Source organism: Phoca vitulina, unplaced genomic scaffold (assembly GCF_004348235.1).
Source record: "Phoca vitulina isolate PV1807 unplaced genomic scaffold, GSC_HSeal_1.0 scaffold8, whole genome shotgun sequence".
Taxonomy (NCBI): domain Eukaryota; kingdom Metazoa; phylum Chordata; class Mammalia; order Carnivora; family Phocidae; genus Phoca; species Phoca vitulina.
This window is the reverse complement of record NW_022589711.1, coordinates 63,345,109-63,363,420: the sequence shown is the minus strand read 5'-3', so window position 1 is coordinate 63,363,420 and position 18,312 is coordinate 63,345,109. Positions and strand designations below refer to the sequence as shown.

The 18,312-nt window shown below is 39.1% G+C and overlaps 1 protein-coding gene across 1 annotated transcript; it reads right to left on the bottom strand.

The window, feature by feature from the left end:
- Positions 1-4,168: 4,168 nt before the first annotated feature.
- On the bottom strand, positions 4,169-11,494 carry KCNMB3 (potassium calcium-activated channel subfamily M regulatory beta subunit 3). Its single transcript, XM_032407164.1, is given in 3 exon segments — positions 4,169-5,853; positions 7,246-7,444; positions 11,247-11,494. Coding segments are annotated over 3 exon segments (846 nt in total). The 3' UTR covers positions 4,169-5,454.
- Positions 11,495-18,312: the final 6,818 nt, after the last annotated feature.

The window sequence follows — 18,312 nt, the reverse complement described above, 5'->3', positions numbered from 1 at the left end:
TGTCTGCACAAACTGCAGACCTGGGCTGGACCCACACACTCAGAATCCACCTTAAAAATCAATTTTGATGTCCAAGACATCCCTAAAATATTTCAGTTTAAAGACCATATGTGGTGTTAATGGATTGTGGTGCTTCTACTATTTAAAAACAACTTCATACTTCAGATGTTTTTGAGAAGAGGGGAATGTTGAAGGAGGGAGCAGAACAGGGAGGAGTTGTTTGAATGAATCACATTCTTCATATCCATCCTGCTCAGAAGGGGCACTTCTAAAGGAAGCCTTAGATGGAGCCTTCTAAGAGAAGGCCGAAAGTTGTGAGTATATTGTGCATACCATGAGGGAACTAACTCTTCATCAGGGATGGGATTGTGAAGGCTGAACTATAAAACTCAGCACTGACGGGATCTTTAGATAACAATTCTTGGTGACAGAGTAATACAGCTGGGCTGTTTTTTAAAATATAAACAGAAACCATTTTTATTTTTTAATTATTACATTAAAATTATAAGTGTATTTTATGTGCCATGGCCTGGGAAGCCTTTTTTTCTTTTCTTTCAAAAGCTACTTTCACTTTCTGAAAAGATTATGGGGTTTAGCTCAAGATAACTACAGTCCTGATAAAATTGGATTGGTAACTCTACCTCAGAAGGTTAATAAGAAAAAATAAGTAAGTGAGTCACAATTCAGTGCTTCAGGCTCTTACGTTACAGAAATTTCCAGAGCACTGTAGTTTAGACTTACAAAAAGTCAGAGTTGGCATGCCTTATTTTTAATGGCATTGGAGACTTGAGAAAAATTTTCAGTTAAAATTTAATCATTGCTCCAGCCATGGAAAAGGCTATAGCGCCAGGAGGCTTATGGTACTAGGTTCTTGAATTCGGCATTCGAAATTAGTTGTGTTCTCTTTTCTTTATTATTAGTGAAATTAGTGTGTGTATATTTGCACACATTTCTATTTGTGTACACACTGCTTGCTAGCCCTAGTCAAGAGGCATCTTTTATAAAAGGTGTAAACATCAGGTTCTAAAGTTCAAAAGTGTTTAGAATTCATTAGGAGTTTCCCAAGTTGGGATGTTAGTTTTTAAATAAGCTTATTTCATCCGAGTATTCCACTTGATTAAGGTTTCACACTTCCTTTTTATTCATGAAGCGCCATTCCTTTTCCTTAGTTTTAGACATGTTAATATTACAACCATGCTAGTTAGCATAAAGTGACAGTTATGAGCCATAAGGAAATTTTCTGACTTAATTTTTACACAACTACATATGAGTTTTAGTAGAGGGTTGGGGGCGGTTGGGGGGGTGGGTGGGAATCAGTCCATTGTACGTTTAGTGTAGTTTAGGTAACTGATTTTCACTACCAGCAGTAGACTCCATTCTTCACGTTGGTAAGTATGGAAAGGTTTTTTTAAATGCATTTTGTAAGCCAGTTAAGTCTATAAATCTATCTGAAACCTTATTTAATCTGTCACTACAATAATTTTGTGGTTATGCTAAGAGCCATGTATATTTTTAGGTGATTCTTAACTTTTGTTCCTCCTTCTGAGTAAGCAAGGAGACAGAAAACTTTCATTGTTTTATATTTTCTCAAAATATCTTTAATAAGACTAAACTTCTTAATTCTAGTATGAATTTCCAAATGTGTCATGATCTATCAATTTCATTAGAAAAAGCCCCTTATCAGTTTTAATTTTTGTTCCAAAGAGTGGTTGGAGGGCTTGGACTTCATGTGGTTTCTAGAAATGTTTTTGGCTATGGAACTTAAGTTTCAAATACAATTAATAGTTTCAATGTGACTTAGTCCTCGGGCTTAATTGGGTTGAATAAAATCTAAAAGAATATATCCTTTTGGAACCTAACACTTTAATATCTTGGAGAATGTGGCACTACCAAAAGAAGACTACTAACACATCAAATGTTGACTTTGGAAGCTTCCAGAAGAAGCCCCCACCACCCTTTTTTGGCCCCTTTTATTGTAGCAAATCTATTTCTCTATATTTTGTCATTCTATGAATTGAAGTCCTATGGTATAATGCATTCGTTAGGAGAAAAATGTTTTTAAATGTTCTTTTAATGATGGCCCCGAAAGTATTTGACACAGCAAGATGCATGTGTTATTGTACTGAGAATATAGAATAATACAGTGTCACTAAATTTAAGACCGCTTCCCAGTCTTGCTGTTCCTAGCAAGAAGTTTGGCCTGTGACTGCACTTACTGTTTGTGCTCATCAGAAACTGTCAATGTCTGCTTTTCTTTTAACTTTGCAGTCTGTAACCTCACGCTGTTTATTAAAAAAAGAAAAAAAAAAATGACTTGTGTCCAAACAATCCTTAGTGTACTATGTATTTTAAACCAAAAAAAAAAAAAAAAAAAAAATGTGATAATTATATTTTGCCTTTTTTTGAATACTTAAAAGCAAACCGGTGTTGCTAATAATCAGAATTTAGCTGAACTTGAGTTCTTACCAATAATGACTAAGAATAGTTGATTGAAAACCTGAAACTATTATGCCTTAAAAGCCAATTTTTCTGCCCCAGTAAAGTGATGAATATTGAGAGAAATATCTGTTTGAATTTTAACTTCCTTTAAGTATAAGGAATTATGTGTTTGTATTTCAAGCAAAAATATATGGATACACATAAACGTATGAATGTGTTTGTCTATATGCAGACAGAAGTCAGTTAAAGACCAGAACCTATAAGTGAGGTTAGGCTAGAAGCAAACTGGTTTTGCTTTCAGTTATCATAAACCTTGCAAAAGGGGAGTCTGGGCTTTTCTTGAACCAGTAATACATGTGGACATTGATACTTTGTACTTCTAAGCAATTAACAGCAAGTAATAGCTTAAATTTTGTTTCTTTGCCAAATGGTTTGCATGAATTTGAATTAACATTGTTCTAAATTGACTTTGTTCTCCAAGCATAATGTCTCTCTTTCCTGAGATGAGATTAGATGAACCAAGTAGCCGCACTCTGTGAGTGGAAAACTGTAGTAATTGAAACATTTCAGGTTTCACACTTTCACTTTTTAGGTTTTAAATCAGTGATTTTGAATTTGTTAGGAGAAAAATCCCAAGAATTGCATGTTGTTAGATGCGTATCAAACTAAGAAATGGACTAAGACGTGCCCTTAAGTAATCTATAGACTCTCAATTTGCAAAATGATTTAAAATATGTATGCATACATCTATTTTATTTCAGGAAAGTCTTTGGTATACAAAATAATTTACCACAACCTCTTAAACAGCATGTTCTGGACCTTAAATGTATATTATATTTAGCCAAGAGAAGGTGGGAAGGAATCCTCTTCTCCAGCTCCCTACACTAGCCCTTATAACCAGCTGTCCAATGAAAGGTACCAAGGCTGACTGAATTTTATTTTTTAATAAGAATTGTATATATTTAAGGTGTACAGTATGATTTGATATTCATGTATAGTGAATAATTATAGTCAAACTAATCAATGTATCATCTCCTCACCTAGTTACCTTTTGTGTGTGTATATCTGTGTGATGAGACCACCTGAAATCTACTTTCGTAGCAAATTTCCAGTACTCAAGGTAGTATTATTGCCATCGTCTTCATGCTGTACATGAGATCTCTAGACTTATTCATCTTATAACAAAGTTTGTACACTTTAATTAACATCTCCCCATTTCCCCAACGCCCAGTAATCACCATCCTACTCTATGTGTATCCTACTCTGCTTCTATGTATTTGACATTTTTGGATTCCACATATAAGGGAAATGCAGGTTTTTTCCCTTTCTGTGTCTGACTTAACATAATGCCCTCTGGGTTTGTCCATGTCATTGCAAATGGCAGGATCTCCTTTTTTAAGTCTGAATAATATTCCATTGTATGTAGATACATACCTCATGTATATGTGTGTTCAGTGTGTGTGTGTGTAAGATCACAATTTACTCATCTGTTGATGGACACATATCTTGGCTATTGTCAATGATGCTCCACTGAACTGGGGAGTGCAGATTATCTCTTGGAGGTACTGATTTCATTTCCTTTGGGTATATACCCAAAAGAGGGATAAGGCTGGCTGAATATTGAAACTTAGCAAACAATTTTTTATCTACTAACATTTTTGAGCACTTTTACTAGACGCCAGAAATTGAGCGAGGTGTTTTACATACTCTACCTTGTTTATTCCTTAACCCCATGAAGGAAGAGATTATCCTCATTTTCTAAATGAGAAGAGAAAGGCTTGAACCTTCATTTCGGTTCAGCTGAATTGCCCAAGGATACATACCTGAAAAGTTGTAATTATGGCCTACGAATTCACATAAAATCCTCTGAGACATGTTTTTTTCTACCATTCCACACTCGAAAGAGGAGAAAGCACCAAAATTGTTCATTACTTGTCAAGTCAATATTGCTCTAATTATCCAGTCTATTTAGTCATTTGTGACTTGAAATTCACTGCGGAAAGGCATAATAATTGACTTAGAAGCAAAATTTCTGTTTTGATTACATCTGCATATAAAAGTTGCTTCAAAAGTCTCATTCTTTCTATTGTCCGTGATGTATGACTTCGTAGTAAAATTTAAAGATACTTTAAGGCACATAGGTTTTCAGAACAAACTCTGTTTTCAGCTCCTATTCAGCTTACTCTGGAAAGCACTTGTTGGGAGAGCCTTGTGACATTCATTAGTTAATAACCACGTTGAGTCATTAATTAAAGTACGGACATTTGCTGACTATCCACGTGGGACTTGTCTACAATGCGGATCATCTGACATGAATGTTAAATTCCATCCAGTACAGCCTCTCCCTGCTTCACATTTCTGGCCGTCTCTCCCACTCCCACCAGAATGTGCACAAAGAATAAAATGAGCTTATGGAAAGCATAATTAGAAAAATGTGGCTGAAAGCAAAATTACATGGTACATGGCAAGGTTAAGTATGAATAGCTCTAAACTTAGCGAATTTGCTAGGCAGCCGCTTTCTTCCTTTATCATGAATGGGGAGGTAGAATGGTAGGCCCACATTTTTTTGAAGTTACCAGATTATTCTCTTCCGAACAGTGAATGACTTGCTCTTCACCAAGATTGTTTTGAGAAATACTTTGATGTGAACTCTGTTGCCAACAGCGAGGCTGGTTGTTCAGTGGTCAGTAGGTAGATGCCCTCATCATGTACTCCACACCGACGGGTTCCACGAGAGCCGAAATTAGATCAAGCACAGCTACCTGGAGCCCATGTTGCCGTGAAGGAACAAAAGTGCTGCTTTGGCTCACGTGGAAAGAAATGTGGGGTAGAGGAAAAGTTTGTGTGTATTTATAGAATAGATGGAATACATAATGAGGCTTTTTAAAAATGTTGTTTCCCATGTGAAATATCATACTTAATTTGAATTGCCTCTACATGGTTAGTCTGCAAGCAGGCACCATTAGGTCCTCAGGCGCAAAAATTGCCAAGCATCCCAAGGCCAAAAGTGCTCAATTAATCTGGCCACCATCGTGAGATTTCTCTGCCCCTTTCTTGGCTCCTCCCCACACTCCACAGTTTGAATTGATGCTGTTCCATATAAGGTACTTTGCCACCTACCTCATCTCTGTGTGCAGTGCTATATTTCTCACACAGTAGAGACAGGTACTGTGTTAATCTCACCATGCCAACAATCAGGGCACCACCTAGCAGAGTCAGCACTGGCCAGAATAAACAGTGGAAGATAACCATTTGGTCATACTTTTTTATGAGAATGACATCTTCCAATTGGCTCTCTGGGCTGTAGAAACATGAAAAGGGTGTCCCATTTTTGTGATCGAAGAATTCCTTTATGTCCAGAGCACTGTTGAGCAAATCATTCCTGTCTCGGTGGCCTTTGGGTGTGTAAACGCACTAGGAATATGGAGGAGGAAGAAAGATGAGGACGCTGTCCCCAAACCAAGCATTTAAACAACAGTTTTAATTCTGAAAGAGCTTCAAACTGAAGCTATTCGTGGAGAGTTTCAATCTCAGGTGATGAAAACTGTTGCAGAGCTCATAGGGAAAGGTGGGCAGGAGGGCACCAAGTGAAATGGCCATTTCCAGGCACTAAGCAGAAATGTGGGAAGGAATTCTTTAAAATACAGACATTGCTGAAGAGGCAGTGACCAGCTTCATAAGGACAATGCTCCCTCCACATACAGGCACTCGGTCTTTGTCCATTCAACAAATATCTATTGAACTCACCATGTGCTTTCAACACCTATGAATGCCTCTAGCCTAGTTGTCTTGATTTCCCATAGTAAAATCTTTCCCTAAAGGGTAGCATGTTGTGACTTCTGCCCTAGGCCCACAGAGAGGGGTCCTACATAGGTTTTGGTTCCTGGAAGGCAGAACCAGTGAAGGGATCTGTCAGCTGGTGATTTTTTTTTTTTTCAAAAAAGCTTGAGGTTGGGGCGCCTGGGTGGCTCAGATGGTTAAGCGTCTGCCTTCGGCTCTGGTCATGATCCCAGGGTCCTGGGATCGAGCCCCACATCGGGCTCCCTGCTCAGCGGGAAGCCTGCTTCTCCCTCTCCCACTCCCCCTGCTTGTGTTCCCTCTCTCGCTGTGTCTCTCTCTGTCAAATAAATAAATAAAAAAAAAAATCTTTAAAAAAAAAAAAAAAAGCTTGAGGTTTTTCAGCATATCCACTAGGCATTCATGGCACTGGGCTTAGGGCCTACAGAAATGTTTGAGACCTTAAAAATTATTGCATCCAAAACAGAAAAGAGAAATCATCAGATGGATTAGTGCCTAAGTAAAGACAACAAAGTATAGCATGTCAACTAATCTAATACAACCTAATTTTCATAGTTAGGTGTAAATATACACTAAAAACATATGAACCAATTTAGTAACCTATTAAAATCAAAATTATAATAATTCTTTAAATCTCTTTGATACGAAAAATTGTTTACTTGATTTAAGGTGGGTTGTGAGTACATTTTAACATTTTTGATATGATGGAGAGTGGGACCTCCAAAAGTAAGACTGCCCACAAATGACTCTCTTCACTGGCTCAGCCTGTAAATTCTAGACACCAGTTTGTGAAATTGGAATAATTCCTTTCCATTCTATATACCCCATTTTTTCCTCAAGAATGCTTTTAGCTTCCTTTATCCTGATTAGACCACCGTAGAGGCGTTCACTGGAGGGAAACAGCTTTATCCCCAGAGATGGTCCTGGGGACTGCACTCCGCTGGGGACAGTCTGGCATGGAAGGAAGGCTATAATTAGAACTCTTTAATTACATGAACTTTACATTACCTTGGAGTTTATCTGGACAGCTTCTTCATTATAATGTAGGAGAGCTTTCTGACCTGAATGCGTGAGGTTCACAAACAGCTGAAGACATGGGTACTTGCCCTGGCCTCAGCAGTCCATACCACAGGTGAAAGCACAGTCCATCCAGTCATCCATGATATGAGTGTGGATGATAGTGCAGTTTGATTCTTCTCTCTGAGTGCTTCAGTTGGAAAAAAAAATTATCTTCACCCTCTATAAATTTAGTTTTATATTTCTCTCTTAGAGAGAGCAAGTGGAGAGAGGGGCAAAGGGAGAGGGGGGAGAGAGAATCTCAAGCCGACTCCATGCCCAGAGCAGAACCTAATACAGGGCTCCATCTCAAGACCCCGAGATCATGATCTGAGCCGAAATCCAAAGTCAAATGCTCAACCAACTGAGCCACCCAGGGGCCCCTAGTTTTATATTTCTAATGTGATAACCCAAGGCATTAGTCTATTTCAAGGTAATGTAGAACCATTACAGAAGGTACATAAGGGTTAGGGAACATGGAGAACATTGAGAAAGGGGATAAACAGCAAATTGCTAAGTTTCATCTCAATTATGACCCTGTTGGCATATTTCTCACTGCACCAACCCTTGGATCAATGGTTTTCAAACTTCAGAATCACCTGAGCAAGTTTGTTAGAGTGAAGAATTTGTGGATTCTATGGCTTCACTCCTAGAGATTTGGGTTCAGTTGATCTGAGTTGAAGCCCAAGAATCTATATTTAGCCGTATTTAAGATGCAGGTATTTGGCAAGCCATGCTTTGACAGATATTACTGTAACCACATACTCAGAAATCTCATCCTCTTTCATGCCTCGTCATCTCAAGATTGTCCTGATGGAAATGTGCCTTTGGAAGGGGTCCAACCACAGTCAATGTGGCCCTTGGTCAATATAGCCTAGTAACAATGTATAATTCCATGTACTCTCTCTACTTCCAAAGAGCAAATAGAAATCACAGAAGGAATGTCTCATTCAAAAGTTTACTATGTTTTGGGGCACCTGGGTGGCTCAGTCGTTAAGCGTCTGCCTTCGGCTCAGGTCATGGTCCCAGGGTCCGGGGATCGAGCCCCACATCGGGCTCCCTGCTCAGCAGGAAGCCTGCTTCTCCCTCTCCCACTCCCCCTGCTTGTATTCCCTCTCTCACTGTGTCTCTCTCTGTCAAATAAATAAAATCTTAAAAAAAAAAAAAAGCTTACTATGTTTTTACTATCAGTAAGTTCCTTGAGGTTAGGGGATACATCCTATTCATCTTTATGTTGCTCAAAGCATGAAGCACCATGCCTCCCACATAGTAGAGGCTCAATAAGTTACACTGAATTAAGTTTTACTTGGAAAACGTTCCTTTGAGAATTCGCACAAGTACTACACACACGGAATGTTCTAGGTGCTACGAGAAGTGGTAGACAAAATTCCTGCCCATGAAGATTTTGTGGTGGTGTTGAAAAGACAGATATGTATGAAATGATTAGAGGACAAATCTAAGGGTAAATGAACGTGAGAGGAAATGCTTGATTGAATGTACAGGACCAGCCCCTCATGCACCCTCACACATGTAGGTGGGTCCCTGTGTTTATTTCCTGGCGACTTAAACACAAGAAGTGAGATTAGCAAATTCTGAAGTCAATGTTTGAAAACCCTCATTGAAACTAGGTTCACACTGCACTCCCATTGAGATCTTTGGTCATGAGGAAGCATTTTCTTTAATAAACTCGGGAGACGGTGCCGTTTAAAATAATCTCAAGGCCGGGGCATAAAAAAACCACTGGATGGAGCCTAAGAAGAACAAAATATTGGGCGAGTGAGAATACAAATATGGAAAATAAGGTTCTCTTCACAGGTTTAACACTAGCTTGCTTTTTCACAAAATTAAATTCTGTACTTATTTAGACTAAGTATCTTAAAATCATACTTCAGAGTTGCCTGTTTATCTGTGTTAGAACTTAAGCTCTCTGAATTCCCATGCACAAGGACCGGGCCAGTCCTCTCCAGTAGAACCAGGGATGTATTTAGAGCTGAAAACATGAGCGTGTTCTTTCAATAACACTGTGTGTCTGCGTCTACAAGCAGGCAAAGTCCATCATTGGATTGAGAGATGAGAGTCTAAGGGAGTGGGGACAGGTACGAGCTATCCAGGTCATCTTCTGTGGAGCAAAACCAGTCTGTGAGGTGCCACAAGATCACAAGGCAAGAGACAGAGGAGAATGCATCACTCTTAAGCATCCACTTAATTACTTTAAGCAAACAATTTCCAGAAATGCTTAGGAAAGTAAAATGTAAATATAAGCCACAGTTTGGCATCAGGTTGTGGAAGGTATCCTTGAACCATCTCCCAAATTATCACATTTTAAAAATAATCTGACCTGGACCTGCACACAAGTGTGTGTGTGTGTGTGCATGTGCACACACACACACACACACACACTTTATTCAGTTTACATAGATATGTGTAATGTAGCTAGATAGATAGGTAGATATAGATACAGATCTCCCCCCCATATATATATATGATGGAGTAATAGGAAAGGGAAGTAGAAAGCTAGAAATCAAGAGTGAGGTACAATCATGTATCCTGCAGACCATAAGTTATGAGAACTGGGCCACAAATTTGGCTCTGAGCTTCCTAGCAGCCAAAGCAATGAAGGAAATACAACTACATAGAAGATTCCTGGTGTCCACTGAATAAAAGCTGGTTGATCAGAAGAAGAACATATTCTCCCAGTGTTAATAGCAGAGGGAAAAACCTCCTGGGCACTTCTAATAGTGGCGCTATGTGCTCTAGCAATGGAGACCTCCACATTATTGCCCTAATAATGTAACTTAGGAATGGCAGGAGATGAATCCGATAAGTAACAAAAGCAGGCCACCTACTTCCTATCCTATGACCCTTTTTCTTCACTGAACTCCTAGGCCTCCCTCTCCCCATTCTCCCAACTTTCTATCATTCTTTGGCTAACCAAAGGGAAAGTGCCCCTTGCTTTTCCCCTATGCAGTACTGCCCTCCCTCAAAGTACCCCATGTTGTGTAAGCCATCCTCCAAAATTATACAGCTCCTCCCCTGCCCTAATGAAATCTCCCATCTTCCCTATTGCTGCAAACTTCATTTAAGTATTAGGAGGCAAGGAGTCTTATATCAAAATGACAGGCAAGTTCTTTACTGGCTAGGTGAACTTGGGCAAGTTACTTGGCCTTTCTGAGTCTCAGCTTTCTTATTTATAAAATGAAAATTAAAATGATAATGGTACCATCATAGGTTTGCTATAGACTTAAATAGGATAAAATATAGTATATTTTGGCATATAGTATATGTTTGATAAATGATAATTGTTATTAGATGTATTTAATAAGGAAACCAATTAAAACAAAAGGAAGGAAACTAATATTTATTGAGCAACTACTATGTGCTAGACATTGTCAAACTCAAAAAACTCAAATAACTTTTGTTGTGCTCATGTAAAAGACTTAAATTAACTATTCCCTGTGATATCTGCTTGTTCGGGTTTTTTAAAGATTTTATTTATTTATTTGATGGAGAGACAAAGCATGAGCACAAGCAGGGGAGTGGCAGGCAGAGGGAGAGGGAGAAGCAGACTCCCCACTGAGCAGGGAGCCCAATGTGGGGCTTGATCCCAGGACTCTGGGATCATGACCTGAGCCGAAGGTAGACGCTCAACCGACTGAGCCATCCAGGTGCCCCTGATATCTGCTTGTTAAAGGAAGAATTTATTACCTACATGCATATCTAATGTATGGATTAGTTGTCGAAAGTATTTTTCAGACTGAAGAGGGGGAGTGGCCAAGGAATATCTTCGCTTTCTTACCCCGCTTCCTGCCAGCACTGAGAGACAAACAGGTGATTCTATTTTCCCTTAGACAATGATCAGGAGGGCTGAAGAAGCCAAAGCCAGCCTCTTCTCTACCTTTGTGCTTGGTCTGATCTGAATTGAAAATTCTGGGTCTCCTTTCTCTGCTTCTTACCTGAGCAAGAAAGGCTTTAGGATGGTGATTCCAAACAAGAAGAACATGAGGACAGAGAAGCCCATCATTGCAAACCCTAGCAGCATGGCTCGGTCCTCTCCAGCACTGGAGGGCAGCTTCTTGTGCACATCTGGGAGGTCTCCATCATTGTGGTCTATATTTCTATTCCTCCCTGAGACAGAAAAGGCTGTCCTTTGGAGGAAGTAGGAAGAAGAGATTTCAATAAGCTCATAGAGAAATGGGAACATTTACTAACTCATGGTGGGTGGAAGGATGATCCCATTTGCCGTCCACCTGAGGGTTGTGATCAGGTTCAGAACAATAAATGAAATCCCATGTTCAGAGCTTGATTAAAAGCCCACCTAAACAAGCTAAAATTATGTGTTATAAAATATAATTAACATAATATTTTTACATATAACGCAACAGTAAGGAAGTCTTTATTTTTTTTAAAGATTTTATGTATTTATTTGACAGAGAGCACAAGCAGGGGAGCAGCAGGGCAGAGGGAGATGGAGAAGCAGGCTCCCCACTGAGCAGGGAGCCCGAGGAAGTCTTTAGAGATCTGTTTAATCAAGGGCTAGAAAACAATTACCTATAAGTAGTTTTCATTTGTGTTATGTAAATAAGTGCTATGAACTTGCTTATCTGTCAGGGATACTGCACGTTCCCCCTGAAAATAATTTTTACATTCTTTTATGAGTTCCACATGTAAAGAATGACTCAAAAAGTTCAGATTCAGAATTAACAACATCCAGAAATAGTAGGATTTGACTTGTTCTTTTATATTGTTCTTTTTTATGGAAAGGCAGCTTATCTACCATGGGGCTTGGTGGCCCATGGCCAGTCCATTCAGAATAATGAAGGTTTCACTTCTGTCTTCTCTCCCCTCACCCCTCTTCTCCTCCTCTCTGTTCCCTCACAGCTCTGTGTGAATGGCCCTACATGTCTCCTCTCCCTCTTTCTGCTCTGTACCAGCAAAGGATGTGATAAGTTATTTCACAGTGGGGGTCCAGTGAACAGTCAAGTCCAAAACAAAGGTTGCTAACTGGTGATCCATGGACGGCATCCAGCCCACAGATGTGTTTTGTTGGCCTTCTCTGTGTGTTTTTTTAATGTGGGATTAGTTGCTAACACTTTAAAAATTGTGAAATTTCTCATAAAAATGCTGATTACTAACTTTTGGAAAAAAATCATAAGGTCCACACTCCTGCCTAGGAACAGCTGGCCAAGCTAAGCAGAGGCTGTCCTTATGGACTGGCATGTCTTCTCCAATTTGCCATAGTCCCACCACTTCCTGTGGTCAATGTCATTGATTTGCAGTTCCTTGCTCAGTAGGCGTATGAGTCCCAGAGGTATTTCCACTTTAAGAGTCTTAACAAAATCTTAAGCCAAACAAATGCAGTTATAATGGTAGAAACTCAGACACCATCAAACTGCATAAAAAGCTTACTAAAATTTAAAGCCAAGCAAAAACCTTGTAAAGGAAATTGCTAGTTGTTTTCTTCCAAAAGTATATTTTATACTTTATCCCACATCCTTCCCCTTCCTTTCCCTAGCTCCTTTTCTCCCTGGCAACATCTTCAGAATTCAAAGACAGTGAGGGGAATGTCAAGAAATCCACGATGTTCTAGGAGCCTGCAGTGGGAAGCACCAGCCTCAGAGGATGGCAGCACTCCCGGGTTAATATTACTTTGGGAATCAAGGATGTGGTTTGAGGATTTTTAATCTCCTTTGATATTTTATTCACCCTCTATCTTTCCACCCTCAGAGAATGGGCAGGGAAAACAACTTTTTTAATGAAATTTGAGGCAGTACAATTTATAATTCATAAACAAATATGATAAAGAGAAGAGTTTTACCCATGGAGTAAGATTTGGATATTTTGTAGGCTTCCAGTACCCAATACCCTGTCTTTTCCTTCATGTTCTGAAACTGGACTTCAGTTGCTTCATATTGTAAGTCATCCTGGAGGTTGGTTGTAAGATACTCATGCAATCCATGCATGAAGAGGCTTATTATGAGGTCTCTTTGGCACTTGCAATATATTGATTTAATAAACCCAAGTATAATTGTTGATATGCAAAACTGGCATAATTTCAGTGTGCATGGACAGCATCCACACAGGGGACAACCTTTGATCACCTGACCCTGGTGGCCAAGACACTGGTGTTCCTGAGTTCCACAAGAATGTAACAATTAGAAAGAGTTCTTGGCAGGCCACCTCCCACCCCCACCCCAGGGCAATGCACAGATAGCAGACAAAAACACACAATCTTCCTGTAAAAAAGGCCTATTTACTTAGCCTGGAGCTTCAGGCTGAAGTACAGGCTTCAGGTTTCCCATACATCTAGAGGCTAAGAGGCACTCCCAGGGAACATAGGCAGGGAGACACAATCCTTGCACACCCTCTTGGTCTTGCTATAGCTCAATAAGACCTCCCAGAAAGGAGCTTATACACTTGTCTGGAGCCCTAATTTTTGCAACTCTCAACTAGGAGACACCTCTAAATCACCCAGTCTAAAGGTCAGCTAGTTTTCCAATTGCCCCCAAGGGACTGTATATATTTGCATACTTTTACAGCTGCTGCCTGAGGGTCTGAGGGTCTTCCAATCAGCCTTAAGCTAAGTGCTAAATGAAATTCCTCCCCTTGGAACACTAACAGGTCTTGACATACCCTCAACAGCTGGGACACGTAAAGAATAAATCGGGCAGTTTAGACAACCACAAAGAGACAACCAAGAGCTAGGGAAAGGGTGAACAAGAAGATTCATCGCCTACCCAAGGCCATTCCTTCAAGACTGAGAGAAGGAACTATTTTGCCCAATACATAGAATCCAACACAGAGTCAAGCAAAATGAGGAAACAAAGAAATACCTTCCAAATAAAAAAAAACAAAAAAAACAAGATGAGACCTCAGAAAAAGAGATGAGTGGGGCGCCTGGGTGGCTCAGTCGTTAAGCGTCTGCTTTCGGCTCAGGTCATGATCCCAGGGTCCTGGGATCGAGCCCCGCATCGGGCTCCCTGCTCTGCGGGAAGCCTGCTTCTCCCTCTCCCACTCCCCCTGCTTGTGTTCCCTCTCTCGCTGTGTCTCTCTCTGTCAAATAAATAGGTGGAATCTTAAAAAGAAAAAGAAAAAGAAAAAGAGATGAGTAATCTACCTGATAAAGAATTCAAAGTAATGGTCATAAAGATGCTCAACAAATTAACGAGAAGAATGAGTGAACACAGTGAGAACTTCAACAAAGAGAGAGAAATTATAAGAAAGTACCAAACAGAAGTCACAGAACTGAAGAACATAATAATGGAACTGAAGAATATACTCAAGGAGATCAACAGCAAACTGGATGAAACAGAACACATCAGCAAGCTGGAAGACAAAGCAATAAAACTCACCCTGACAGAGCAGCAAAAGGAAGAAAAGAATTTTAAAAAATGAAGACAACTTAAGAGACCAACATCAAGTAGAGTAACATTCACATTATGGGGGGTCCCAAAAGGAGAAAAAAGAGAAAATGGGGCAGAAAAGTTATTTGAAGAAATAACAGCTAAAAACCTCCCTAGGGAAGGAAACAGACATCCAGCTCTAGGAAGTCGAGAGAGTTCCAAGTAAGATGAACCCAAAGAGATCCACACCAAGACACATTATAATTAAAATGTCCAAAGTTCAAAGTAAAGAGAAAATCTTAAAGCAGCAAGAGAAAAGCAAATTGTTATGTACATGGGGAAACCCCATAAGGCTATCAGTAGATTTCTCAGCAGAAACTGCAAGCCAGGAGGGAGTCAAAATGTTGAAAGAAAAAAAATTCCAACCAAGAATATACTACCCAGCAAGGTTATCATTCAGAATTGAAGGAGAGATAAAAACTTTGCCACATAAGCAAAAGCTAAAGAAGTACATCACTCCTAAACCGGTCTTACAAGAAATGTTACAGGGATTTCTTTAAGCTTAAAAGAAATGGCACAAATTAATAACAAGAAAACATACAAAATAAAAAAATCTCACTGGAACAGGTAAATATATAGTAAAGGTAGTGAATTAACCACTTATAAAGTTGTAAAATTAACTAAAACTATAATAATTAGTTAAGAGATACATAAAATAAAAACATGTAAAATGTGACATCAAAAACATAAACTAGCTCTGGAGAGGGGAGTAAAAAAGTAGTTCTGGAATGTGTTCAAATTTAATTAAAGTTGCAATCAGCTTAAAATCAACTGTTATAGGGGTGCCCGGGTGGCTCAGTCAGTTAAGCCTCTACCTTTGGCCATGGTCATGATCCCAGTGTCCTGGGATGGAGCCCCACATTGGGCTCTCTGCTTAGCAGAGAGCCTGCTTCTCCCTTGCCCTCTGCCTGCCACTCCCCTTGTTTGTGCTCTCTCTCTCAATCTGTCAAATGAATAAATAAAATCTTTTTAAAAATTGACTTATATACATAAGATGTTATACGTGAACCTCATAGTAACCACAAAGCAAAAACTGATAGTAAACACACACACACACACACAAAAGAGAAAGGAATCTAAACCCAACACTAAAGAAAATCATCAAAATACAAAGGAAGAGAAAAAGAGAAGAAAGGAACAGAGAAGAACTACAAAAACAGCCAGAAAACAATTACCAGCATGGCAGTAAGTACACACTTATCAATAATTAATTTAAGTGTAAACATACTAAATTCTCCAATCAATACAGAGTGTCTGTATGGATTAAAAAAAAAAAAAAAAAGCAAGACACATCTATATACTGCCTACAAGAGACTCACTTCAAAAGTAAGGACACACACAGACTGAAATTGGGGAGCAGAAAAAGATATTCCATGCAAATGGAAATAAAAAGAAAGCTGTTGTAGCTATACTCATATCAGACAAAGTAAACTTTAAAACAAAGACTTAAATGAAAGACAGAAAGGAGCACTACATAATGACAAAGGGGTCAATCAAGTAAGAAGATACAACATTTATAAATGCATATGTATCTAACATAGGAGCACTAAAACAAGGCAAATATTAATAGACCTAAAAAGGGGAAATTGGCAGCAATGATATAACAGTAGAAGCCTTTAACTTTAACTTAACTTAAAGAAGACTTTAATACCCCACTTACATTGATGGCTAGATCATCCAGACAGAAGATCAGTAGGGAAACACTGGCCTTACACCACACATCAGACCACATGGACTTAATAGATACATATATAGAACATTCCATCCAAAAGCAGTAGAATATACATTCTTCTCAAGTGCACATGGAACATTCTCTAGGATAGATCACATGTTAAGCCACAAAACAAGTCTCAATAAATTCAAGAAGATTGAAATCATATCAAGCATCTTTTCTGACCACAATGGTATGAAATTAGAATTTAATAAAAGAAGAAAACAAATAACTACAAATACTTGGAGATAAAACAACACATTATTGAATAACTACTAGATCATAGAATAAATGAAAGGAAAAATAAAAAAAATACCTAGAGACAAATGAAAACAGAAATAAGACATACCAAAATCAACAGGATGCAGCCAAAGCAGTTCTAAGATGGAAGTTCATAGCAAATACAGCCTACCTCAAGAAACAAGAAACAAACAATTTAATTTTATACCTAAAGGAAATAGAAAAAGAAGGACAAACAAAGCCCAGAGTTGTAAAAGGAGGAAATAATAAAGATCAGAGTGGAGGGCGCCTGGGTGGCTCAGTTGGTTAAGCGACTGCCTTCGGCTCAGGTCATGATCCTGGAGTCCCTGGATCGAGTCCCGCATCGGGCTCCCTGCTCAGCAGGGAGTCTGCTTCTCCCTCTGACCCTCCCCCCTCTCATGTGCTTGCTCTCTCTCATTCTCTCTCTCTCAAATAAATAAATAAATAAATAAATAAATAAATAAAAAAAGATCAGAGTGGAAATGAATAAAATTGAGACAAAAAAGACAATAAAGAAGGGGCGCCTGGATGGCTCGGTCAGTTGAGCGGCAGACTCTTGGTTTTGGCTTGGGTCATGATCTCAGGGTCCTGGGATCCATCCCCGCATTGGGCTCTGTGCTCAGCGGGGAGTCTACTTGTAGATTATTTCTTTCCCTCTGCCTCTGACCCTCCTCTACTACGTGTGCTCTCTCTTTCTAAAATAAATTAACTAGGGGCACCTGGGTGGCTCAGTCATTAAACGTCTGCCTTCAGCTCAGGTCATGATCCCAGGGTCCTGGGATCAAGCCCTGCATCAGTCTCCCTGCTCAGCGGGAGGCCTGCTTCTCCCTCTCCCACTCCCTCTGCTTGTGTCCCCTCTCTCGCTGTGTCTCTCTCTGTCAAATAAATAAATAAAATCTTTTAAAATAAATAAATAAATACATAAATCAATCAATCTTTTTTTAAAAGATAATAAAAAAGATAAATGAAAATAAGAGCTGGCTCTTTGAAAATATAAACAAAATTGACAAACTTTTAGCTACAAAAAAAAAAAAAAAAAAGAAGGCTCCAATACATGAAATTAGAAATGGAAGAAAAGTTACAACTGTTTCTACAGAAATACAAAGGATCATAAGAGACTACTATGAGCAATTAGAGGCCATCAAATTGGACAACCTAGAAGAAATGGATTAATTTTTAAACACTGACAATCTTCCAAGACTGAATCATAAAGAAATAAAATATCTGAATAGACCAATTACTAATAAAGAGATTGAAACAGCAATCAAAACCCTCCCAGCAAACAAAAGTCTGGGGCCAGAGGGCTTCACTGGTGAATTCTACGACGCATTCAAGGATCTAATACCTATCCTTCTCAAATTCTTCCAAAACATTGAAGAGAAGGGAATACTTTCAAACTCATTTTATGAGGCCAGCAATACCCTAATTCCAAAACCAGACAAGGACGGCACAAAAAAAGAAAATTATAGGCCAATATTCCTGATGAACATAGAAGCAAAAATTCTCAACAAAACATTAGCAAACTGAATTCAACAAAACACTAGAAGGATGATGCACCATGATTGAGTGGGATTTATTCCACGGATTCAAGGATGGTTTTACATCTGCAAATCAATCAATATGATACAGCACGTTAAATAACGAAGG